The sequence below is a fragment of the Protopterus annectens genome, chromosome 12.part0, assembly GCF_019279795.1.
Source record: "Protopterus annectens isolate FY-2018-M chromosome 12.part0, PAN1.0, whole genome shotgun sequence".
Lineage (NCBI taxonomy): Eukaryota > Metazoa > Chordata > Ceratodontiformes > Protopteridae > Protopterus > Protopterus annectens.
The window spans coordinates 257,819,521-257,846,632 of NC_056746.1; the positions used below are offsets into that span (position 1 = coordinate 257,819,521).

General features: G+C 42.8%; 1 protein-coding gene across 1 annotated transcript in view; it reads right to left on the bottom strand.

Annotated features, from left to right (window-relative positions):
- The window catches only part of LOC122816492 (dynein axonemal assembly factor 8-like), a 3,534,829-nt gene that overhangs the window by 235,188 nt on the left and 3,272,529 nt on the right, over positions 1 to 27,112 (bottom strand). The window contains exon 29 of the mRNA XM_044089323.1: positions 21,315 to 21,400. Coding sequence (XP_043945258.1) covers positions 21,315 to 21,400 — 86 coding nt within the window. The remainder of the gene's footprint in view (positions 1 to 21,314; positions 21,401 to 27,112) is intronic.

Below are 27,112 nucleotides of genomic sequence, written 5' to 3' on the forward strand. Positions count from 1 at the left end.
TCATATCGCCTACTTAGAGGCAATCTCTGCTTGACTTACAAAGTCATGTCTGACCCAGCTCTGCTAGAAATGCTACATTTAAAGAAATGCCAATCCCTCCACACCACACTATCCAGAGACCTCAACCTCATTACCACAATTAACAGAACATGCTGGAGGGACAGATTCATAACCCAGAGATTGCCCATGTTATGGAACAGATTTCCCATACATGTCAAGCAGAGCACCTCACTGACCCTTTTCAAGAGAAATCTTGATGAGTGGATGGGAAACAGAAAATTCACCCCGGGGATAACTCCAGTGGCTCTACTCGACAGAGGAACTGGGAACTAAGGTTGGGTGGCACTATGCCAGGGTAACCCTATGGCTAGGCTTGTAAAGGCCTCAGGGCCATTAGCCTACTACATACCTATGAAATATAAGTGAATACTGTAGTACAGAGGTAACTGTAAATACAAATAAAATCACAAATACAATATATAGATTAATAAATCAGCAGGCAGAGAAGTAAACAATATAAGAAATTAATGATGATTGCTATTGAAAAATAAGAATCTCCAAAATGTAATGAAAGGTAAAACAGGTCAGGAAGCTCAGGAGTTAAAATTACAAAATAAAGAAAAATACCTCCAGGTAGATAAGACAACAGCAGTACAGAGGCACCATAGAAAGGACATCTGAATAGTAGTAAGAGATATGGTAAAAGTATGGGGGTGGTACAGGATGGATGGTTGAGAGAAATAAAAAGACCAAGAATAAGAGAGTTAGGCTAGACTTCAGTAGGAGCAGATCCAAGTGTGTAGCAGAGTTTCTTTTAAAATCTTTTTTGAAGTTCTGAGTGTTGGATATGGTTCTGATAGACAGAGGAAGTTTGTTCCAAGCTAAGGCAACAGAGTAGCTATATAGATGTTGGCCAGTAGCTCTTCTGGACTTATAGATTTCCAAGAGGAAATGGTCAGAGGTCCAGAGGGAGTGAGTAGGAGTATACAAGGAGATGAGATGGTGGGGCAGGAGGGAAGTTTGTTGATGATGGAGTGTATAAGAAGCAGTTGAGGAAGTAAGAGCTAGTGGGGGAATTCAAGCCAGCTTAGAGATGTGAGAGAAAGGCAGTGGTGCGAGTTGTATGGTTGGTTTGTAGTGAATCTAGCAACTTTGTTATAAGTGATTTCTAGTTTAGACATTAAAGAGGAATGTAGGTTAGTTAGGATTGAAGAGGCATAGAGTAGACTGGGAGGACGGTAAGCATAGGCGAGGGAGAGTCTGCAGTCCTTGGTGAGGAATTTTCTGTTTTGATAGAGCAATCCCAGTTTTTGGTGAGTCTTTTTTATGCAATTATGAATGTGCAGATCAAATTTAAGATGATTATCAATGATAACACGCAGCAGCTTGGTATGAGTTTCAACATTAATAACAGCGTTGTCAAGCGATGTGATGGTAAATGAAGTTTTATGATGAGAAAGGGATTTTGGGAGGAATAACAGAAGTTTACTTTTCTTGGGATTGCGTGTGAGCTGACTGTCAGTTAACCAGGTTTCGACAGAGTTGAATGGGTTTTGGGTTAAAGTGTGAAGATGAGAGAGATTGTCTTAAGTGCAGATGACAGTAAAGTCATCTGCATATTGTATGAGAGAAGAGTGAGGGCATGAAGTGTGCAGACAATTAGTGAAGATGTTAAATAGCAGTGGTCCAAGAACGAAACCTTGAGGTACACCTGTACTGACAGAGAGAAACAGAGAGGAGGAGGACAGCCATCTGACTGACAGCTGTCAGTTAGAGACGTAGCTAGAGAACCATTTAAGAGTGGGGTAAGAGAGAGACAAAGATCAGACAATTTGATAAGGATTTTGGGGTGAGAGATTGTGTCCAAAGCTTTGGAGTGATCTAAAAATAGAAAGGAAGCAAGTCTACTGTTGTCCCTGCCTTGACAGACAGTTTGAGTGAAGGAAATTAGAGTGGTAGTTGTGCTGATTGCAACAAACAGAACACTAGGTAAGTGTCTTGTACTATCATTTACAATTTTTAGTCAGTTCTCCCTCCCAACCACCATTCCACAAACCCCTTCTATCTTTTACTTTTATAAAAGCATTCACCTCTTGACATATTTGTTTAAAATACATTGTTAAATCAGTCTCTTCCACTTCATCTCTCATGAATTGCACAAAATATTTTTAGTTAAGACTATTTTCTGACCAGAGACAATATAATTGTCGTACAGAAAGTCATTTTTCTTAAAGTTCACTCAATTCCATAAATTTTAGCATCAGAACTTCATTCTCAAAATTCACATCACAAAAAGCTTCACATTCCAGATGAATAAATGAATGCCTTGTGTTTTAAACCATAATGGAACAAACACATTATCCCACACTTAATACCAATCTATGATAGTATAATTTTTAGTTCCTACCCTTACCACAGACACTACAGTTGTGTAAAATCTTACCATAACAGTAGATGTCCTTCTTTTCACTGCTGCAGTATTCTTTACTATAGGGATCTCCCGACTGGAACAGCCAAAAATTCAACCACTATACCAAAGCCTTAATGTCTTGTATGCACCATACGTCACACACATTCTACCCACACAGGATGTAGGGCATAAAAATGATCTACAGACACAGACACCCAGAAATGAATTGCCCCAGTAGTGAAAATCTTGACAGGGCAAAGGAGTCCATGCACATCCAGAAGGAGAAAATGCAGAAGAGAAAGGGGAGACCCTCAGCCAGAAGGGAATCCAAAACAAAAACCAGAACAAACAGGACAGGTTTGGAGGGAGGAAGTGAATATTGTAACAGTGAAGAGAGGGACATCTACTATCATGGTAAGATTTTACGCAGCTGTGCTATGTAGTTCTAATTACTGTTGCAGTATTCTTTACTATAGGGAGAGTAAAAAAAGCTCAAGAAACAGAATGGGAGGTGGAAGGCTGAGAAGAGCCCTCAACAAACCCATATAAAATGGCTCTAGCAAAACCCAATGTCCTGAGATGAAAGGAAGCAAAAAGCTTGTCAGACTTACGATTGGCCTTAGTTTTATCCAAACAGTACCTGAGCTGTATGTGCAAATTCAAGGCACAAAAGACCCTCTCACTAGCAGACTGAGGAGAAGGGGAAAAAGAAGGAAGTTATACTGACTGATTCAAGGACAACTCATTTATTAAGCTGGGCATAAAAGAAAGATTAGTACAAAGGGACACACTGTTCCTGTGGAGAAAAAAATGAGGAACTGTCATAAGGGCCTGGAGCTCAGAAATCCTCTGAACAGAAGTAAAAGCCAGCAAAAAAAAAAAAAAAAAAAACAGTCTTCCAGGTACAATGTTGCAAACGAGCAGAATCTGCAGGGCTAAAAAGGGCATAAGTAATTTTTTTCCAAACAAAATTAAGGTTTCAAGGAGGAGGGATAGGTCTCCTTGGAAGCTTAAGATGCAGGACACCTTTAAGAAATTATTTAACCTCAAAACAAGAAGCCAAGAGGGGATTCAAGGGCAAACAAACAGAAATGGCTGACAAATGGGCCTTCACAGAAGAATAGGGCAAGCCAGACAGAAGCAACTCATACAATTAAGAAAGGAGCAAAGGGACCCCCCACACACACACACACTGAAAAAGAGTCCTGGTTACAAGCATGGCACCAGACATAAAATCTTTTCCATTTGGAGATATAAGATTTTATGGTTGAGGGTTTCCTTGCCTCCTGTAAAACCCCGAGCATGTCCTCAAAAATTAGTACAAAGGGACACACTGTTCCTGTGGAAAAAAAAATGAGGAACTGTCATAAGGGCCTGGAGCTCAGAAATCCTCTGAACAGAAGTAAAAGCCAGCAAAAAAAAAAAAAAAAAAAACAGTCTTCCAGGTACAATGTTGCAAACGAACAGAATTTGCAGGGCTAAAAAGGGCATAAGTCATTTTTTTCCAAACAAAATTAAGGTTTCAAGGAGGAGGGATAGGTCTCCTTGGAAGCTTAAGATGCAGGACACCTTTAAGAAATTATTTAACCTCAAAACGAGAAGCCAAGAGGGGATTCAAGGGCAAACAAACAGAAATGGCTGACAAATGGGCCTTCACAGAAGAATAGGGCAAGCCAGACAGAAGCAACTCATACAATTACGAAAGGAGCAAAGGGACCCCCCCCCCACACACACACACACACACACTGAAAAAGAGTCCTGGTTACAAGCATGGCACCAGACATAAAATCTTTTCCATTTGGAGATATAAGATTTTATGGTTGAGGGTTTCCTTGCCTCCTGTAAAACCCCGAGCATGTCCTCAAAAAAAAAAGTGCCTGAAAGGGATCAAAACATTATCGCCCACAGTGTCAGTTGAAGAGTGGACAAGTGAGGATGGATGAGGGACCCCTTGTACTAGGTGAGGAAGTCCAACCAGTGAGGTAACTTGTGGTGATTTCCCCTGGCTAGGCGAAGAAGAAGGTGGGATCAATGCTGTCTGAGCCAAAAGGGAGTCACCAGCAAGATTTTGGGCGAGTCTTTCTTTATCCTAAGCAGGACCCTTGGAATCAGAGGAAGGGGAGGTAAGGCATAAAGAAACATCCTCTTCCAAGGAAAAGAAGGAGTGTCCACCTTCCAAGCCACAGGACCTGGGACTTTGGCGTAGAAAAGAGGAAGCTGTCTGTTCAAAGGGGAAGCAAAAAGATCTACCTGTGGAGTACTCCACCAATGTACAATGTCCAGAAACACATCTCTATGAAGCATCCATTAGTGAGTCTGTGCACTGGACCTACTCAAGAAATCTACCACTTGTATTTTGCTCTGAAGTAATGTATACAGCCTGAAGAGTCACTTGATACTGGACAGCTAGATCCTGCACCTGAACAGCCAATCTGCAAACAAGGTAGGACTGTGCCCCCCACCCCCCCTTGCCTGTTGATATATCATATCACTGTGGTATAGTCTGTGAAGATTTTGAGAGGCCCTGGACAAAAGAGGGAATGAAAAGTCTTGAAAAGCTAAAAGGACAGCTCTCATCTCCTTTATGTAAGGACAGCTCTCATCTCCTTTATGTTGATGTGATCTGACCTTTGATGAGGAGGCCAGAGACACCGGACCCTGAGGGAATCAAAGGCAGCTCCTCACTCCCTGTCCGAGGCATGCAAAAAAAGTTCCTAAGAGGTGACTGGGGGTTGAAAGGGAAGTCCCGGGTTAAGAGAACCCTGATGAATCTACCACTGAAGCTCGAGTTTGAGGCATGGAAGGAAAGGGACTAGAAAATCTAGTGGTTGACAGTGTTGAAGCCACATTGACTTTAGGTACCACTGTAGTTTTCTCATATGGAGTCTGGCTGGAAGCAGCATAGGAATAGTGGAGGCCATGAATCCTAGAAACCTGAGGAAATCCCTGGCCATGACTGAAGCAAAAGGAAGAAGGGAATGGAAAAAAGGTGATTAGAGAAAGAGCCTTGGGTGGAGGCAGGGATGCCAGCATAGGAATGATCTGGATCCTCCAAACAAGAAACACATGATCCTGAGAAGGAACCAGGACTAACTTCTGAAAGTTTCTGGTAAACCCTAGGCATTGTAAGAGACAAACCATAAACTGGAGGTGCTGAAGCAAGACCTCGGGGGGGGGGGGGAATAAAGCCTGAATGAGCAGGTCGTCCAGATAAGGAAAGATTTGACCCCTTTCATCTTGCAAAAGGCAATGACATGGGTGAGGCATTTGGTGAATACCCTTGGGGCAGTAGAATGGCCGAAGGGCAAAACAGAGAATTGAAAATGCAAATAAGAGAGAGAGAGAGTGACATAAAAAACTTCATGAAAAGGGGATGAACAGAGATGTGAAGATATGCATCCTTGATATCCAGGGATACTAACAAAACTTGAGAAGAAGAAGAGGGAACAGGGTTTGAAGGGACAGCATCCAGAAGGAAGGAACCTTTAGTAAGGTGTTGAGCTGAGAAAGGCACAGAATAGGTCTCCAGGTGCTTTCCTTCCTGGAAACCAGAAACACCCTGGAATAAAACCCTTGACCTTCTTGGGCAGGGGGAATAACTTTAATGGTGCCCTGGGCCAAAAGACCTTGAAGCAGGTCTGGAAAGAAAGGAAGCTGTTCCTGAGGAGATTGAGGGATGCCCAGAAAAGGAGGAGGGGATTTCCACACCATGAAGTATTCTTGGGTGATGATGGACAGAACCCAAGAATCTTGAACGACCCTTAACCAATTGGGAAGGGTCAGGGAAAGATGAAGAGAAAGGGGAACCTGACCCAGGGAAAGGGGAAGCAACTGCCAGACAGAACTTGGTTTGTCTTGAAAAGGAGGCTTCTGAGAAGTAGGAGTCTGAGCAGATTTAGTAGGAGGTACAGTCCCAGAACCCTTCTTACTTTTAGGAAGAGGGCAAGGCTGTCTACATAAAAAAGCATATTTGGATGGATAATTCCTCTGGAACTTAGGGATGGGAGACACAAATTAGAAGTTATGTACTCACCATAACGTTCCATCTGAGTAGGTGACTTCATTCGGATGCAACCTGTAGGGTATCGGATCCGAACTCGGATCCGAGCCGGCAATTCAAAAGCTTAGGCTCCGAGCTCCTAGCGCCTCCCTCTTACCCATAACCCCTTGCCAAGCCCTGACTGACCTCAGATTGAGTTTGCCTCAAATACTGACCACAGTATACTAAAAACAGCATAAATACTCGCTCTATAAAGGTCAGGGGGATGGAGGGGGGGATGGTTGCATCCGAATGAAGTCACCTACTCAGATGGAACGTTATGGTGAGTACATAACTTCTAAATCTGAAGTAGGCAGACTTCATTCGTCTGCAACCTGTGGGACAGAGTCCCTAGCTACCTGAATCTTGGGCGGCCATCATGGAAGGATGTTCCGGAGCACCGCTGAGCCAAAGGATGCTCTTCCTCTAGAAACAACATCCACCTTGTAATGAGAAATAAAAGTATGAGGCGAGGCCCAAGTAGCTGCCGCGCAGATATCATCCAACGAAACACGGGACTTAAAGGCGGCTGACGTAGAAACTGCCCTAGTAGAATGAGCCGTAACCCTCTGAGGGGCAGGTCTGCCTGAAGTGTCATATGCCTGCAATATGCAATTAGCAATCCATTTAGATAGAGTGACTTTAGACACTGCTTTACCCAGAGCAAATTTAGCAAAGGAGACGAACAGCTGATCTGATTTCCTGTGGCCAGCTGTCCTGTTAATATAATAACGTAATTGTCTATGAACATCCAATGAATGCAATTTGTATTCCCCTTTGTTTGAATACTTGGGAAAAAGACAGGCAAATTGATTGACTGGTTAATATTGGATTCAGAAGAGACCTTCGGAAGAAAAGATGGATTGGTCCTGAGGCACACCCTATCAGGAAAGAAAGAAAGGCAAGGCGGTTTGACACAAAGAGCCTGAAGCTCAGACACCCTTCTGGCTGAAGTGATAGCTACCAGAAAGGCAGTCTTCCAGGAAAGGAATTTTAAATCAGCAGAAGCTGCAGGCTCGAAGGGAGGAGCAGTAAGGGCCTGCAGGACTAAAGACAAGTCCCAAGGCGGTACAACCTCCTTGACTGGAGGTCTTAATAAAAAAACTCCTTTGAGAAAGGTTTTGCATAATTTCGCTGTCATAAGGGGAGCTGTGTCCTGTCCGATGTGATAATGCGAGATAGCCGCCAATTGTACCTTAATCGTGGAAGAACTGGCCCCTTGATGAAAGAGGTCTGTTAGAAAATCTAGCACCGCAGAGATAGGTGCTGAAAAAGGATCCACAGTTCTCTGTCCTGCCCATATAGAGAACCTCTTCCATTTGCTCCGATAAACCTGTCTGGTGGAAGGTTTATGAGCAGCCACCAAAATGGCTTTGACCGGTGAAGAGATACCGGGAGTCCTAATTAAGGTTGGAACTGGAGCAGCCAAGCTGTCAACTTCAGGGTTCGCAGATTGGGAACTGGCATTCCCAGAGGGTGAGAGATGAGATCGAAATTGGATCCAGAATCCATGGTGGATTGATTTTGTGAGACCATACGAAGGGGAACCAGGGTTGCCGAGGCCAGAATGGGGCAATGAGAATCATTCTGCTCCCCAAACTGTTGGCTTTCTGCAGAAACCTCTGCATCAGAGGAAGTGGAGGGTAGGCATAAAGGAGACCGGGAGGCCAAGCATGCACCAGAGCATCCTCGGGAACTCCTGGTGGGGAAGTAGAGCGAAGAAATTGTTGCATTTGGCGTTTGAGGGAGAAGCAAAAGATCGCAACAGGGTTGCCCACAAACGGCAAAAATCTTCTTCGCTACTTGAAGATTGAGGGACCACTCGTGTGGAGAAAGGATGGTGCGACTGAGCTTGTCCGCAAGGATGTTGGACTTTCCCGGAATGTGCGTTGCTATCAGAAAGCGTTTGGTGGAAATTGCCCATTCCCAGACTCTCATGGCCTCTCGACAAAGGGGATAAGACCTGGTTCCTCCCTGCTTGTTGATATACCAGACTACGGACATGTTGTCTGTCTGAATCGCAATAGTCCCTGTAGGAAGAACGTGGTGAAGTGCTTGCAACGCTAGGAGCACCGCCCTCATTTCCAGGACATTTATATGCAATGACGTCTCTGTGGGATTCCACGTGCCTTGGACAATCTTTCCCGCAGAATGCCCCCCCCACCCGAGGCAAGAAGCGTCCGTGGTCACTGTGGCTCGGGGAAATGCAGCGCAAAAGGGTCTTCCTGCTAGGGGCTCCGGAGAAAGAAGCCACCACAGAAGGGAGTCCCTGCACGCTCTGCTGACCGCAATCGGAGCGTTCAGAGACGAACAAAGAGGAGACCACTGAACTTGAAGGGTCCATTGAAGAACCCGCATGCGTAAGCGGGCATGAATTAGAAGCGGGATAGCTGCCGCCATAGAACCTAGGGCCCTCAGGACCGAAGCTGCAGTTGGTGAAGGTTGAAGGATTGCTGTCACATGACACCTCAGGCTGACGATACGGTCTGGGGTGAGGAAGGCTCGCATTGATCTGGTGTCTAGTCTTCCTCCTATGAAATCTATAATTTGAGTTGGATTCAGAAAAGATTTCTCCCAGTTGATCGTGATGCCCAGCCTTGGTGCTAGTTGAAGGAAGTAATCCCTGGCTGAGCACAGAAGATGCCTTGATGATGCCGTCAGGAGCCAGTCGTCCAGGTACGGAAAGACCTGTAATCCCTGGAGCCTCAGGTGGGCCGCTACCACCGCTAACACCTTGGTAAACACCCTGGGGGCTGAGGTGAGACCAAAGGGGAGGACCCTGAACTGATAATGACTGGCTCCCAGCCGGAAGCGAAGAAACCTCCTGGATCGTCTGTCCATCCGTATGTGGTAGTACGCATCCTTGAGGTCTATGGAACACATCCAGTCGTTCTCCCTCAAAAGGGGGAGTATAGATTGCAGGGTGACCATCCGGAACCTTTGTTTGGTTACTGACAGGTTCAACAGGGAAAGGTCTAAAATTGGTCTTAAGTCCCCCGTCTTCTTTGGCACCAAAAAGAACCTGGAGTAAAACCCTAATCCGGCTTGGTCTGGGGGGACGCGCTGGATGGCTCTTTTTTCTAGCAGCTGCTCGATTTCGAGAGCTGCCGCCTCCCTTTGGTCGGGTGGAACATCTGGGAGGCTGCGAGATTTGGGAATCTTGATTAGGGGTATTGAATATCCTCTGGATATGAGTCGAAGCACCCAACTGTCTGTTGTTATGGACTCCCAAGAAGTCAGGTGCATCGAAAACCGCCCCCCGACTGCCTCCAGAGACGGACAGCCGGGCAACCCTTCAGGGCTGCTGCGTGGGTCTCTCAGAGAAGGGTTCTCTGGACCCAAAATTGCCAGGAGCCCCCCTGCCTCTGGCACGACGACCTCCCAGTCCTCCTCTGCCGCGGAAGGACTGGTTATCCGGAGCAGGTTGGGACTGCTGCGGCTTCGGAACCACATCTTCTTCTGTCCCTTTTGGTTCTTAGAGAAGGACCTCTGGGGAGCTGAGAAGCGGACTCCGATGGCAGACAGCGTCTTCCCGTCCTTTTCGCTCTGGACTAATGTGTCGCGAACAGTCTTGCCAAACAAGGCAGAACCATCGAAAGGGGCATTCGCGAAGGTCGCCTTGAAGGGCTCAGCAAAATCACAATGGCGGAGCCAGGCCTGTCGCCTCATGACAAGGCCTGCTCCGCTGGCTCTAGCGGCTCCCTCAGTAGCATGAGACAGCAGCCGCATAGATGTATTGGATACAGATCTGAGAGTGGCCATCCGGGTGGAGTAAACCTGTTTATCCTCACTCGAGATGGACTCCGGGGGAGATGCAGCGTATTCTTTAATCAGATCTCGCTGCATCCTAATGACATGTGCCATGTAGTTCAGCGCTCTCAAAGAGAAGGTCGCTGAACTAAACACTCGCTTCCCAATGCGATCCATCGAACGGGACTCCTTGCCCGGAGGATGGACGGAGGGACTCTCCTGGGCCAATTCCCTCTTCGTGGCTGCAGCCATCATCATGGCATCAACTGGGGGACCCTTACTCCAGTGGGTGCGGTCTGATGGAGGAGAAAGAATGCGGTCCGGGCGCTTAGGGATAGGCTCAATGGTGTCCGGATCCTTCCACGCCCTGATAGATATAAGATCTACCAGGGGTCAGCAGGAGGGACACCCAAGAGGTAGAAGGGCCGCCTCGAATGCCTCCAAGAACACAGACTCGTCCGAAGAAGCCTTGGGGCAGACCACCCCCTGATCCTTAACATCTCCATGATGTCTCCAAATGAGACGTCCTCAGGGGTGACCTAGGGGAGCCTTCCCTTCATCCAAGTCCGTGTCTTCAGTGACGGACTCAGGGGAGTCCATGTGCCTCCTCTTGCACTTGCGCTTCGAGGTACTTCATCGGGGGGGCTGTCCGAGGAGTACTCTTCAGCAGATGGATGTTCCAAGGGAACCACTTGGGACATCGAGGCGGGCTGTCCCTGGGACCGGCTGGTGGGGGCCTGGCCCAACTGCAAAGGAGTGCGGGATGGAGCCGTGGCTGGGACCGGGGGTCCGGATGTCCTCGACAGTGCCCTTTCCATAACGTTGAAAGCCGAGGGGAGCCAGCTTCTCTAAGCCCGAGCCGACCCCACTCGGATCCGACGTACGGATCGGAGTCGGAGCCGAAACCGTCGGATCCGAGAGACCAGTGTGCTCCGACCTGGACGGAGCCGAAGACACACCAGCTCCCTCGGATCCGAGGCTCGGCCCTCGGCTCCGAGAGGTCGGGTCCGAAGTACCCGAAGCACTCAAGGGATGGGACGGATCCGAGGTGCGCCGACCAATCGGATCCGACCCACCCCCGGATCCAAATCTGCACGGCGCCGAAAGCTCCGAACCCGTGGTATGGGTCGGAGAAGGAGCTAATGGGGCGAAAAAAGGGGTCGAAGCCCCTCCCGGTTGGGGGGGGGCTAGGAGCACTCCCATTTGCATTTGGGCCTGGATGAATTTCCTCATCATCCGGTCCATATCAGCTTCGCTCATCGAAAAGGTCGATCTAGAGGAGGCCACCGAAGCGGACCTAGAGAACCGTCTCGGTGACCTCCTGGAAGGGCTAGCCTCCTCCTCCTCGGGTCCAGGAGAGAACCGAGGGGAGTGGAGCCGAGGAGGAGGAAGGCTAGAAGGCACAGGGGAAGCCCGCTTAGATGGAGGAGCCGAGCTGGAAGCTTGGCTCTCCTCTTGTGGTGCTTCTCCTGTGCCTCTCCTTCTGTCTCTCCCTAGTAGAATCCTTCCTCCGGCAATTTTAAGGGAGGTTGAGTCCCAGCCGGAGGGGAGAACTCACAGCAACAAGTTGCTGACTGGAGGGCAGAGGCGAAGCAGTATCTGGGGGTAAAAGACCCGCCAGCACTAACCGACCTCCGTTCCCTTAAAGCCCGGGGGTTGAACCCTGCACAAATGGTACAACCAGAAGACAGGTGTTCAACCCCAAGCATTCTTACGAGTGTGGCCATCTGCTGGGGACAGCTTATGGCCACACTCGCACATTCGAAAAGACAGCCTTAGGGGCTTCAGACATTACACCTAAGGCCTAAACACACACACACACAAACAACTACGTAAAACGCGAGAAAAATTAACTAAAGAGGGAGGGAAAGCCTTAACCACACACAACACTAACTATATTTTTAACAAAAAAAGAGAATTTGAACAATTTTCCTGTCAGAAAACTACACTTATCTCAAAACCACGCCAGGAGCTCTAGAATTCCGTTGCTTCTTGAAAAGCGGCAAACGAAATCTGGGGTCAGTCAGGGCTTGGCAAGGGGTTATGGGTAAGAGGGAGGAGCTAGGAGCTCGGAGCCTAAGCTTTTGAATTGCCGGCTCGGATCCGAGTTCGGATCCGATACCCTACAGGTTGCAGACGAATGAAGTCTGCCTACTTCAGATCATATGTTTCAATTCCTCCAAGGCCTTGCTGTTATCCTGGTGGGACTTAAAAAACAGAGTATCAAAAAGGTTCTTATTATTAAGAGTCGCATCCAACAATTAACTATATATCATCAGGTAAGGGTTGGAGACAAAGCCAAAAATAACATCTCCAAACAGAATCAAAGGCAGCAGCCCTACAGGAAGTGTCAACTGCATCATAACTATATTTAATAGAGTTGCGAGCTACTTCAGAGGTAGAACCTAACAGCAGAAGGGCCGAGACCTTCCCCTCTGAATCAAGGTGGTAAGAGATTGTCCGAGAAGCTTGAGACAAAAGGCCTAGAACATGCCTGGTCATATGAGTCCGTTAATTAATAGCTCAAAAAGCCTGGGTGGCAGAAGTAAATACCTTTTTGCCTAAATGTCACATAACCCTAATGTCCTTGTCTGAAGGTAGTAATTTAGTAGATGGCAAAAGTTTTTAAAGTTTGTCAGAAGAGAGAGACATTACAGAAGGATCAGCAGAATGGCATTTGGACAAGAACTTACAATCATCAGGCACCTTGTAAAATCTATCATATTTCTTAAGGGCTGGAGGTTGAGAGTCAGGAGCCCAAAGTAGGCTGAAAGGGTATCTAGAAGGGCAGAAAAGGAGGTACAGCTGAGGGCTTAGGAGATTCCATATGAAGGAGTTCATAATATCTCTTTTGAATATGAGAGACCTGAGAACAGTCTCATTTGAAGTATTCCATCAAATCAGAAATAGTGTCCCCAAAGAAGAGTTTCTCCAAGGGAGAGTCTGGACTGATAGAATCCTTCTCCTCAGATCCATAATCCAAGGGAGAAGGGATTTGAGAGGAGGATGCCAAAGACTCCCCAGAATCCAAATCCTCTTCAGATGATTCTTGCTCTCTGAGCCTCTTAATGGAGGTAGAATACAGAAACTCCTTGAGGAGGCTTTAAGGCCATTAAGGCATTAAACAACCACTGGATAAAATCCTGCCATTCACAATGAGGATCTTTAGCAGCAGGGGAAACATGTTTTGTTTTCTGTTTTTTCTTTTTGGGAACATCCATCTTAAAAACCTTATGCAGTTCAGACCCTTGCCTACACTCAACCAATGAAGTGGGAATTTGCGGTATCTCCCTCAGTCCCTGAGAAATAATTAGCCGAGGCTCAACATCCAGAGTGGATTAAGCAGAGCCTCCATGGACATGTGAGAGAAGTTGGATCCACACTGGCCTCTGACAAGGTCATGGCAGAGGAATCCGATACAACAACCGGATGATCACCTAGGCTTTCACCAACCGAGAGGGACAGACGTCCTGAGGAAGAGAGACAACAGCCAAATCAGACCTGAGTTTTTTGGCCTTTTTTCTTACCAGGCGGCTGACCTTCAGGGTGGAAAGTTTCCACCACAGCACCCTGCAGCAACAATTTAAGACACTGGCTCTCCAGGTAAATTAATAAGGAGGAGAGATGACTATGTAGGGTGTTAGGGACAAACACTTGGGCGAACGAACACTGCATATGGTCCTGAGAAGCACCCAAATAGAAAAGACACTGCTTGTGATGATCTTTATGGGGAATATGCCTCCCCACTGGCATTTTCCCTTTCTGGATGACATGTAAACTCGCAGAAGATAAAAGTAAAAATTGATAAAAAGAAACCCCAACTGGGTTGTTATCTGAAACACGGTTCAGTAACCAACAAAGAAGAAGGAGCATTCAGACTGACGATTAATGACAGCTTTCAGACAGGCGACAGAGAAGTTCTGAGGTATGTATGTATGTTCATACATCACCTTTATGCCATATGCCTTGAACAGTGAGCATAAGTGTGATGTATGGCATCTATAAAATCCAAGGCTTTGGTATACTGGCTGGATGTTGAGCTACCCTTGGCAGGGAATACTTTTTATAATGAATACTGCAACAGTGATGTGTAAAGACATTATGTTCTTTCCCCAGTAATGTCTAATCTGGGAGTTGAAATATTTAAGTAGCAGGGGAGGGTTGCTCCCCTGCAAAAAAACATTGCTTTGTAGATGCATGCTCCAAGGTTATATCTCTGAGTATGCCCAGATGCATGTCATTTTTTTTTTAATTTTGTGTTGTTACTGACACTGGGTGTTCAGACCTTTTATAGTACATCCATACAGAAATACCTATACACCTTTCCCCATTGCACGTTATCAAGAAAATAAATAAATAAATAAATAAAAGAAGGATTTTTACATATTTTACAAGTGCATTAGTCTCCGTTGTTTACTTTGGATGGTATAAATATGCTCATAAATTCTATTCTTAAGCATTCTGCTAGCTCTGTCTACATAAAATGAATTACAACCCTGAAGTAAAGCAATGTATACCACACTTACAAATTTACAAGTAAAATCTGGGAAACCATAATGAATATTAAACAGATGACCCATCTCAAATAAATCTAAGGTAACTGCAGCCCATACATTTGGATGTTCCTTTATTTCCTTTGATTTTTCTGCACCAATAAGCTCTACAATATTCAAAGTAATAAGCCAGGCTCCTTTTCAAACTAAAATGAAAATAGTTTGCTCCTATTTTGAACTGCTAGAGTTTTATATTTTGATCATAGAAGAAAGATCCAGAAATTGTATCCATTTGTTTCTTATCAGCTGACTCTAGAAACAACTGAAAAAAAAGTCTGCCCTTCAGCAAGGAGAATATATACACCAATGTTAAAATTTCGCATAAAACAGCTTTCATCCTGAATCAGTGAAAACTTTTAACTACTCAGATCTGGTCAAGAGAAAGTGCAGTGGTTAGATATATCATGCAACGACTTTGCAGGACCTCCCTGAGGTACAAATCTCTGGTAATCGTATACAATTATCTGTGAATAAGGATATCATGCATCTCACTTTTCTGAGCCCTTTGCCCAGGGGAAGGTAATGTTCTTGGATTACTGGGAACTGGTTGTGCCAAACACTGAATAATGTGTACAGTTCTGGGGGCTATAGAAAGAGAGAGAGGAAAATCAAGCTACTAGAAAGAGTCTAGAGGAAAGATACCAAAAGGGAGTGTAAAATGAAGGAGAAAGGGAATGAAGACCAGAGCAACTGTAACTTTTTTTTCTTTTTTTGCTAGACACCATAAATTCAGAAAGGACAAGATTAAGCTGCGAGATGTGAAGCAGTCAAAATGAAGAGGAAAGGTGGGGGAAAGGACGCAGGCAGCAGAATGTAGGAATAAATTGCTCACCAGACCTCAAAGTATTTTTTCATAGAGAAGGCTATGAAGATATTGAATAAATTATTAGACTGGGAAGATTTCAAGAGTGCATAGGACAGGTGGAAAAAAGATGAAGTGAGGTAGAACGTTAAATGCACTGAAAGGGCAGGCAAGACAGACTAATCATCTCTCTCTCTTCTAGCAAGCACATATAATATAATGTAATACTGGCAAGGCAGGAGATTGATGCCTGCATCTACAAATGAGGAGGAGAAAACACAAATAGAATCATCTGAAAGGCTTATTTTTGAAATTTTGAAAAAGGAGGACAAAACGTTCCTCTGACTTCCAGGATCAGCTCATTTATTTGTTTGATTGTTTATTTTATCTTATTTACTTCCACTTATATATATATATATATATATATATATATATACATATATACACACATACATACATATGGGTTCACGTTTAAATTTCTAAAATCCCAAACCCTCGAACCTCTAAATCCCGACGTTCAGAAGTTCGATGTTTTGGAATCTCGAAATGTATCAATGGAGATAGATGTATAGTGTGGAACTGGAACTTTACTGTTCTCTTCACTATAGTGCGATCTCAGATTTGGTAGATTTAAGTAGTGGGGGGGACAAAGCCCCCCCTGCAAAAACACGATGTATGAGGTTTTCTTCCTTCAGGTGTTTTTTATTTTTCATTTTGAGATTACAAGACCTCGAACTTCTGAACGTCGGGATTTAGAGGTTCAAGGTTTTAGGATTTTGAAATTTAAAAGTAGACCTATATATACATATATATATATGTGTCTGTGTGTGTGTGTGTGTGTGTGTGTATATGTGTATATATATATATATATATATATATATATATATATATGTATATGTATATATATATATATATATATATATATATATATATATATATATATATGTCACTCCCTCACAGCCAGTGGCCTCCTTTCAGGAGAGACAGAAAGTGCTATTCAAACTTATAACCCTACTCTTTTTCTGTAGAATGCACTTGAGGGTTGCTGCTGCTGCAGGAAAGACAGGCAAGATGGCATATGACATACAGTAAAAGCAGTACTGCAATGAGAATTACAAACTCTAGACAACAATGCAAAGTTCTACAATCAAGTTATGTAGAGATAACTGAGGTGTCAAATGGAGAAACAACATGGCATTGTTTTATTAAAAATGATAAATGAAGGTAAACTAGCTGAGGCGGAGAACTTTTACATTGAGATGCACTGGGAAAACGTGGTGTTAAGTCAGAACTAGTTGTATCTTCCCCTGATGAAGCAGCAGCTAAAGGAGTAAACAGGCACAAGAACTTGTCTGGCGATTTAATGGAATACAATGGAAGTCGACAGAGTTCTGTTGATTTGAGTATAAGAGATGTATAGTCCAAGTTTATGCTGTAAAAAGGGCTGTTGGCACAACCTGAAGCTAACTTTTATGCGGAAATGGCAGCATGGAAAGAAGAACTGGTGTTTTTCAGAAACCTATATTGAAAATGTTATCTAAACAATGTACTCTGATTAACAGACATGCATGTTGTAAAGCTTTACATTATGAGATATTTTGTGAAATGGCGTGAATCTATGGCAAAGAAAAAAACTGTGCAGTTTAGGCTGTCTGAGGTACAGCATGAGCATTTGAAAGAACATTTTGCAGAGTACTGTAACCAGGTGCATGAAGTTAAGCAGCAGTCTAATTAAAGACAGTTATGGATAGGGGAATAAGAGTTTTGGGTGTCTCGGAATATGGAGCAAGGAAAGATTATTCATTTACCAGGTACTATAATAATAAATGCAGACAGAGGCAAAGTGATATACTGAAAAGGGTCAAAACTGTGGCATTCTTCTGGCAACAGAATACATGATAAATTACTTTCCAAAAATATGGTATTCTGTGTGTGGAGAGAGAGAGGACATGTTATTAAACAGCATAAAGTTCATTAAATGGCATTTTTGGTTTGACTGTCCACTGTTTGTTGATGAGGGGTGGGATATTGACAGGGACAATTAGAGTGCTAAAAACACTTAGAAGTTATGAGGCAGGAGGAAGTGGATAAGGAAGAAGACATGAGAACACAGGAAAGACATTGAGATAAGTCAACATGAATGTATGAGTTGGAGACAAGTACTAGTTTCTGTAAATACATACAAGTCACTGATTTCACATGACAGATTATAGATTCATAGATTAGTATTAGTCTAACTGCCATTGTTGGCCATTTTAAGCCCAGCCAATTACTCCATGTGAGAATCAAACCTTGCACCTTGTAACTGTAAGGGAAACACCTTAACGAAAATGGGGAGTTGGAACTATAAAATGGAAATACAACTGGTGCTAGAGTTAATATTTATAAGGAGATAGAAGTAACAGATGACTTAGCTTGGAAAGTAGGAAGATTGAGAAATGAAGACTGTAAAGAATTAGAGAAGGAGATAACTTTCAAAAAACTAAGAACAGGATTAAAAGTGATGAAGGAAGATAGTTTGTCAGCATAGGATGGGCTAATATATGGGTTTTATACCGCGGTGGTGGTGGTGCTGCGGTAGCGTTGTCGCCTCACAGTAGGATGCTGCCCGGTTCGATTCACAGCTACAGCGTCTTCTGCGTGGAGACATGCGTGAATGGGCGTACCTTCGTTGAAGGTTGTGTGTCAGGCCTGGCAAGCCGGTACGTAAAAATCAACTGCCAATCATTAGCGGACCAGAGTTCCGCTGTGACGACCCCTAACCGGGAAAAGCCGAAAGACACAAACAAATGAGAGAATGAAAGTGGAAGAGAGACATTATTTCTTACCAGTACTAAGTGAATGGATTAATAGTAGGATTAAGTCTGGGAATGTGTGCAAGGGGATAATCATGTTTATATAGAAAAAGGGAGAAAGAGACAATTTGAATAACTGATGGCCTTCATCTTTATATAATTGTGATGATAACATATTAATGATGATAAATTCACAAATATTTTTTATGATTTTGAGAAAGGTGATTCTGGACAATGTATTTGGGATACAAGGAAGAAGTTAGGTTAAGGACAATTTGTGTGGTAATTGTCATTAGATAAATTAACTTTTAAGGCATTAATGAAATACAAAGGAGCAGAAGAAAGGAAATATTTAGAGCCAGAAGATTATATTTTTGTGGGATATAAAACAGCAAAATACTTTTGGGAAATCTAGGTAGAGAATGGAAGGCTGAGACATTTGGGTAAATATGGGTATGGTGTCATATGAGAAGTTTGAAATGTAATAAAAAGATATTTAAAAATATACAATTTTTATGTCATACTTATGCTTTATTTGGAAAGGGAAGAAGAAAATATGTAAAACAGAAAGATGATCATAAAAGACATGCATAATAAAAGGTTTTGGTTATGGTAAAAAGAGTGGAGTGGATTACTACTGAAAAGTATATACTCTGTCTTCTCAATATGCATATATATAACCCTAGGTTGTATATTATGTTTTTAAATAAAGTACCCCTACTCTGTTCAACAAGTGTCATGGGATCCTTTATAGAAAAACTGAGCTACCACCAACTTAGGCAGATGGGACGTCAGTGTAATGTCTCTTCTGAAGGAAGTATCTTCATATTACAGGCACAAACAATACAAAGTCACGCATTAATAAAAGTTAACAGCTCTAGTCAGTGAATACAAGTAGAACAAGGTGGCTACTGAGAATGAGAAAAAGCAATCTGTAATGTTAAGTTAACCAAAATGTGTAATTCTAAGACTCCTTAAGCACCAAATTGTTGCAAAAAAGAACTTAGAAAACTGTGGAGGTTGTTGTGTACGATCACATATGGTAGTGATGTGTCGATGTGAAGGCTGGTCTTGCTTAACAGAAAAGACAGAAAAATAAGTATTTCTTGCACTGGCACTAGTATTTATTATTAAATATACTTCGCCTGCTGCATGAAATGCACCCAAAGCCATATGTAGTTTTTTTTTCCTGTGGATACAAATGTGCTTACTCTACTGCTCTTTTATGCTATCCCTTGTTATAAGCAGGATTATTCTACTTTCTTTCTATTAGTGGCAGGTTGCTCCTGTCTTGGGATTTTAAAGCTGTCGAGTCTCTTCTGGACCTAAATTCCAGGTATCCTTCTTGGTATACTTGATTTTTTACCTATATCATTAAATAGCTAGATGGCCTACTTGCTGTGGGCAGGTTTCTTGCATTACTTAATACACTGATCAGCCATTCTTCAACAATCCATGTGAAACAATGTTGTCCATGTTCTCTAATCATCAGTGATATGCATTTGATGACAAGACCACAAATACCGGCTAGATTAAATGCCAAAGCCCATACTTCAGCCACCTGTCCTGAGGTATGTAAAGACTTTTTTCCTCTGCTGTATTCTGCCCATCTGATGCTAAATAGAAAATGGCAAAATCAGGACAGAAAGTTCCCAACTACAAGACTAAGTTCATATGTGCATGGCAGTACATCAAAAATATAAAGAAGGAAAACATAACAAATTACCCTGGCTGTTCAACATAACTAGCATTTAAAAGTTCCTCTTGATAGTTCAATTACAGTAACTATGATGCTTGGAATAGCAGAACATACAAATGTGGGGGAATACATAAGAATTTCAAGAATAAAGCACCTTGGAGTAGTTCTCCTACTTCGAGGTACAGTGATTTGTGCTTTTCACTTGGTCTACACTCTGATCTCAGTAATGCAAGCCCAAGCAGCACACCTTAAATTTACAGAAATTATACTACATCTTCAGAGTACTACAGTAAAGCTTTGTAAAATGTGTGCAACTTCTGATACCTTACCTCAAAGGAGATATTAAATTACTGAAGAGTTCAAAAAAGGTGATTAGAACGCCTGTAGGATAAATGAAGTCTAACAGGTTTTTACATAAATGATTTATAACTCAGACCAGAAAAGACGTGGGCATAAAATAAGCATATTAAATGTTACAAGTAAGGTTGAAGGTGTTACTTTATTAAGAAAGGCCATGGTAGAGAAGAGAGAGACACTGCTTAGTTAATAAAGGAGGATCAGTACTATTCAGAGAAAATAAGCTATTTCATTAATGAAACAGGTACTACACTAGGCTTGATATTAGCCAAAAGGCTAAGAGGTGAAAGTGGATTACAGGAATTATTTTCTTAAATGGCTGATGAAGGAAGTTACAACAAATGTGATAAAGAAGGCAATGCGATGGTTAGCAGAGTACCAAGGGGCTGTACAAATTGTGTGGCTTGATAGGCACAGTGCCTTTATCCACTAAATATATTGTTTGTAAATTATAAATAAATGTGAATTTCCCCACAAGTAATAAAGTCACAATTTAGAGTATGCAGTCTACATCATTTCAACATTTTAAGTGACAAGCAGCACAGCAGAACAATGCATAAACTATACCTCTCAACCTCTTAGCACAATAAAGCTGGACAAAGCCAAATATAAATGGGGGACAAAGGCCCAAAATCAGGGACAGGTTTTAATTATTCCTCTTATAAAATTAGAACATTGCTAGAATGACAGGTTTGCATTAGCATAGATTGTCTCAAACTCAGATGTTTGTCACTACTTGTTCACTTCAATTCTCAGTGTAGGTTATCAGCAAACCAAATATTGTATGAGAAACAGACCAAAAATAAGAGGCAAAAATCTGGACATGCTGAGAAAATCTGGGCAGTTGAGAGGTATGGCATAAACCGTGTAAGGACAAAATACAGGTCAGCCCTAATAACATCTCTTTACCTGTCCAAGAGAGAGCTAAAGCAAGTGACAGCATTATCTCTTTGCAGAGCCAGAATTAGACAAGGTTTGCCAGACAACAGAGAAACCTGAAAGAAAGAACACAATAAATATATTAGTATCCAGTAAAAACTCTGTGATGTGACATAAAACAGTACATAAACAGAAAACTGATACTTATCATAATCCCAGAACTCTATGTTTTCATACCATTAATCACTAGCAAATAATAAGGCTGGAGCACTATGGCACTGCAGTGGGGAAAAGCGGCTTACTGTCTGTGATGATAGTACTGAACATTCAGGCCTGAACAGTGAACAAATCGGACCAAATATCCAGGGAATGTGTGAGTGACTTACTATAAAAGAAGTCATTCTTTAAATAACAGACAGCTTGCACCATCAACCAGCATAAATCAGACCGGAGATGAACTTGACAAAGTATGCTAGGATCCATCTAACTGCTACAGTTCTATTAAGTCTCCTACATATATCAATGTTTGTATAATAAAGATAAGAACAGCTCATACAGTACCAGTGTGAGTAAATATAAACTCATTGTACATATACTCACATTCATAATAACACTAGCAAATGAAACCCATAAGAACATTTTTTTTCCAGGGAGATGAAGCACATTAACTCCATATGTGAGGGATTTTTCCCCACCTTTTACTTTCTTATCCTCACTCCAAGAGGGGCTGTAACTCGCTGAAACAGCAATCACTGAGGGGCAATCTAATAGCTGTCTCAGTGTTTCTCCAGTAGTCTCTGAAATCAGACCGTTCGCCAAGTACAAATAATCATGCACTAAGATCCCGTTTATATGTGTACAATCAACACTGACATTAGCAACTTACAACCCAAACTGCCATGCTCAAGCAAGTTCAAGTAAGCCAAGCAAGAGACTTTAAGGGGGCAAAGAACTCCTCTGTTGTGTCAACAACCAAGCTGGTCCTGTCACAGGTAAATTATGAGATTTTATGACATCAAAAGTATGAGGTTTGCCAACCAGTCTTTAAATTCAAAAATACTGGTTTCAGGGGGTTGAAATTTTGAAAACAAATGTCACCAGTTTATGGTCCAACTTAAGAGGGGAAGAAAACACCAGGAGAATTGTATGCGTAAGGTTATATTTGTGAGGATCAAGTCTATAGTCTTATGTCCCCTGGTGGGTTTGTTAATTATCTATTCCAGGGGAATTTTTATTAATTAAGTCCAAGATCTTCAGGACATACTTTATATTGGAGATATTGGTGATCCAGATAATTGCTAGATAGTTAAAATCTCCCAAAAATAAGTGAGTTCTTGTTAACAGAGAGTTTTTTGAATACTTTCAGGAATCAAATATGATTATCAGGGGATATGGAGGAGTCCTGTATCAGGTTATAAGTTGGTAGTTTGTCTTATTTATGGTGATAAGGGGTTCTACGAATTATGTTTAGGGAATCTACCTAGAAGTGATACGATCTGTGACAAATACGGAGATGCCACTACAGTTACCATCAGGCCTGAAGGCATGTTAGCTACAAAACCCAGATATAGAGGGAGTGATTTCATTATATTTAAACCAAGTATCAGTAATTAAACAGCCACGAATATGCCCCAGATGCAGGAGAGCCTCAAGACTGCACAATTTGTTGTTGACACTTCATTCACTGATAAGCGCCTCCTTAATATGGTCCAAATTGGGGTTTGATGAATTTGTTAAATTGAAATGGCCATTAACTGGACTCTGCCTTAAAAAGACACTATGGGGGAAGCAAAGACTTTAGCCAGTATGCAGAAGCCTTTGAATGACAGGTGCAGGCCATCCATCTCATCCCAGCCTTACACATATTGTATTCCCATTAAATGACACCAACTATTCAACTGATTATCTTTTCTTTGTACATAAACATAATTCTTGGTGAAGGAAGAATTCCACTTAGGACGAGTGTCTTACCTGAATTTGTCAAATGCATGGAAATCTAGACCTAAGCCTTTAACAGAAACACAAACCTTCTCACAAACAAAAAACAGGCTCATAGTCATATGTTTTTCCTCTCCCTATCACTGAGTGATCAATATTTTGTTGTTTCAGCTAAAGTACTGAAGATTATGTGCTCAGTAAATGACCACTATGTAAACACTCGGCATCTTAAGTGATCATCACAAAAGTCCCCTGCAATACGCAGCCTCCTTCCTGAGTCATCTCTTGATAATACCTCAAAGAATTTTAGTGCCCATACTCAGGGCACACTCTTCCCCACTGATGCATATTTTAAAATCATCAAGCCAGCCTAGAAAGGTGGGCACCACACTTATCATTTCTGAACCAATGTAACAGGGGTGAGCCGTACATGCAAGACAAGTAACTAAAAAAACAAGAATATAGTTAGATAACTGTAGCTGTTACAGGGAACAGCAAATATGAAGCAGATGAAGGGATGATAAATCTGCACATACACTGAGAAAGGCCCTGCTAAAGAAGCAGTGAGACTTCCTGATCTGTAATATCTTACTTCAAGGTGCTTTCTGCAGTGAGTAACAGCCAGGAGAACAACCCAAGCAATGAAAATAATATTTTAAAATGAGGAAAAAAACAAGAAAGGCTAAGAATATTGAGACTCAGGAAACCAAATCTAGCATTGGTTATGTATCAAATGAAAGAGAGTTGCTGGAGTGTAGCTTAACAGCTCTTATTGGAGGTTTGCTATGATGGCCAAATAGCTGCAGTGCAAAAGACTGCAATGGACACATTCTATAAACAAGTCCTTCAGGCAGCAAAACCCCGAACAAGTAAACTAATTTTTGAACTTCATTCATTCATTACTGATAGGACTTCGGTTCCGTCCTTGGAACCAACACGGCTGGTATCAAGCTCGCACCATCCAAAAACTCTCAGCTAAGACCTACTCACAATGCCCCTCTCATAGTCTCTTCAGAACGAGTTTGCCTGCCTTTATAGTATAGAAATACTAATAGTGATAGTAGGAGGCTCTGTCTGAGCAGATACCTTAACTAATAAGGAGATCTTAAAGTCCACCAGGACTCCAGGCAGGGGGAAGGAGGACGGGAAGTAATGAATGAATGAAGATCTACAACACGGACGGAACGTTATGGTAAGACATAACTTCTTTATCTGATGTTGTAAATCTTCATTCATTCCTTACTGATAGGACCGAGTCCCCAGCTACTTGAGTCCTGGGTGGCTCTAAAGAAGGACATTCCTGAGCAACATAGAACCAAAAGATGCTCATCCCCTGGAGACCAAATCCAATTTGTATTGAGTGATAAAGGTATGAGGTCTTGCCCGAGTGGCTGCTGCGCAGATATCATCCATAGAGGTCCTGGAATGAAAGGCCACTGAGGTAGCTATCGATCTAGTAGAGTGAGCCTTTATTTTGGGCAGGCAAGGACACTTTGCGCAGATGGTAAATGAAAGTAATGGTGTTTCTGAGCCAAGAAGATAAAATCATTTTGGAAACAGGCTTACCCATTCTGGGTCCTGCAAAGGTCACAAACAATTGATCCATTTTTCTGAAAGATTTACTTCTGTCTAAGTAGAAACGAAGTTGCCTATGAACATCGAGGGTATGCAGAAGGTATTCCCTTCTATTTGAATGGTGGAAAAAGAAAACCGGTAGGTCAATAGACTGATTAATGGAAAAACTAGAAATGACCTTGGGCAAAAAGGAGGGGTCAGTTCATAGAGAAATTCTTTCCCGATGAAAAATCAAGTATGGTCTCTAGACACTCAGTGCCTGCAATTCAGATACTCTTTTTGTTGAGGTAAGGGCTACTAGAAGTAGTTTTCTCCAAGACAAAAATTTTATATCACAGCAATTAGAAGGCTCGAAGGGAGGTCTTGTTAACGACTGAAGCACCAAAGTCAAGTCCCATGGCTCTATAGAAGGCTTGACAGGAGTAATATGTAATACTCCTTTCATGAAGGTTTTGCACAGTTGGTGTTACATAACAGATGAATTGTCAATTCCATTGTGAAAGTTTGCAATAGCTGCTAAATGCACTGTAATTGTCAATGCTGAAGCTCCTGCGTCCAACAGGGTAGTGAGGTATTGTAAGATCTTCTGAATAGACATGGAAAAGGGGTCTATGTTACTGTTCTTTGGCCCATCTAGAGAACCTGGTCCACTTACTGGAAATAGAAGTTATGTCCTTACCATAACGTTCCATGTGGAGTGTTCACCTCGCCTTTGTTCTTACACCTGGGTTCGGAGCCGATCCTCGGCTCCGTGTCGGCCGCTTAGCAAAGCTCTGCATCGAGAAGAGGCTTGAGACCAACCTAACCCCCACAATCCCCCTCTGCCTTTACCTCAGATCTAGTTTGCAAGCAAACCAACAGAAATAGAAGAGAGCAAAAACACATTCATGCCAAAAAAAAATAAACATAGCTAAAATACATAGCCATAAGAACTGCTCCAGGCAGAAGCAGGAGAAACAAACCAGGCACCTAAACTGGACGTTCTTCCTGAGGGTGGGAGGGTGGGAATGTAAGAACAAAGGCGAGATGAACACTCCACATGGAACGTTATGGTAAGGACATAACTTCTATATGTGAGAGTGTTCAATCTCGCCGTTTGTTCTTACACCTGGGTAGCGTCCCTAGCTCCATGTTCCTGAGGAACTCAGGGAAGAATGTTCCTGAGCACAGTGGAACCGAAGGTTGCCCTGTCCCTAGAAATCCTGTCTACTTTGTAATGAGAAATTAATGTATGTGGTTTAGACCAAGTGGCAGCCGCACAAATAGTGTCTAACGGCAGGCGGGCTGCATGAGCCAGGGATGTAGATACTGATCTTGTAGAGTGCTCTTTGGGCTTGACAGATAAAGTTTGTTCGGAGGCAGTATAAACAAAAACAATGCAATCAGAAAGCCATTTGGACAGGGTTCGTTTTGTAACTGCCATACCTTTCTTGCTGTCTGAGAAGGCTACAAAGAGCTGGTCTGTTTTTCTGTGATCCTTTGTTCTGTCCAAGTAAAATCTGAGTTGTCTATGAACATCTAACTTGTGTAACATATAGTCCAACTTATTGGAATGGTTCTTGAAAAAGGTGGGGAGTTCAATGGACTGATTAATATTATTAACTGAGCACACTTTGGGGAGAAAGGATGGATTAGTGCGAAGAGATACTCTATCAGGGTGAAAGATCAAATAAGGATGTTTAATAGAAAGAGCTTGAAGCTCCGATACCCGCCTGGCCGATGTGATAGCCACCAGAAATAGGGTCTTCCATGACAAAAACTTCAAAGGACAGGAAGAGGCTGGTTCAAAGGGTGGTAGCATTAGCTGTGACAAGAGAAGGTTCAAGTTCCAAGGTGAAGTAGGACTTCTAACCGGTGGTCTAATATGGAAAGATCCTTTTAGAAAGGCCTTACAAAGTCTGTGAGCCATAATAGGAGCCCCACTTTCCCCCACATGAAAGGTTGATATGGCAGCTAATTGCACTCTCAAAGTGGCAGGAGAAGCCCCTTGGTGGAACAGTTCGGTTAAAAACTGCAAGACCTTATTCAAAGGAGCTATTACGGGATCCAATTGTTGTGTAGTTACCCAGTGCACAAAACGTTTCCATTTACTAGTGTAGATCTTTGTAGTGGAAGCTTTATGAGAAGCCACCAGAATATATTTAACTTCTGAGGATAGAAGATCAGACCTGGCTAAGAAGGGAAGCGGAGCAGCCAAGCTGCTAGTCTGAGGGAGAGAAGTGACGGGTGGAGAGCCCCTGACGAATGGGTCAGTAAATCCAGCTCTGGGTCCAGGATCCAGGGTTCCCGTATTTGGTGTGCCAGAAGAGAGGGAA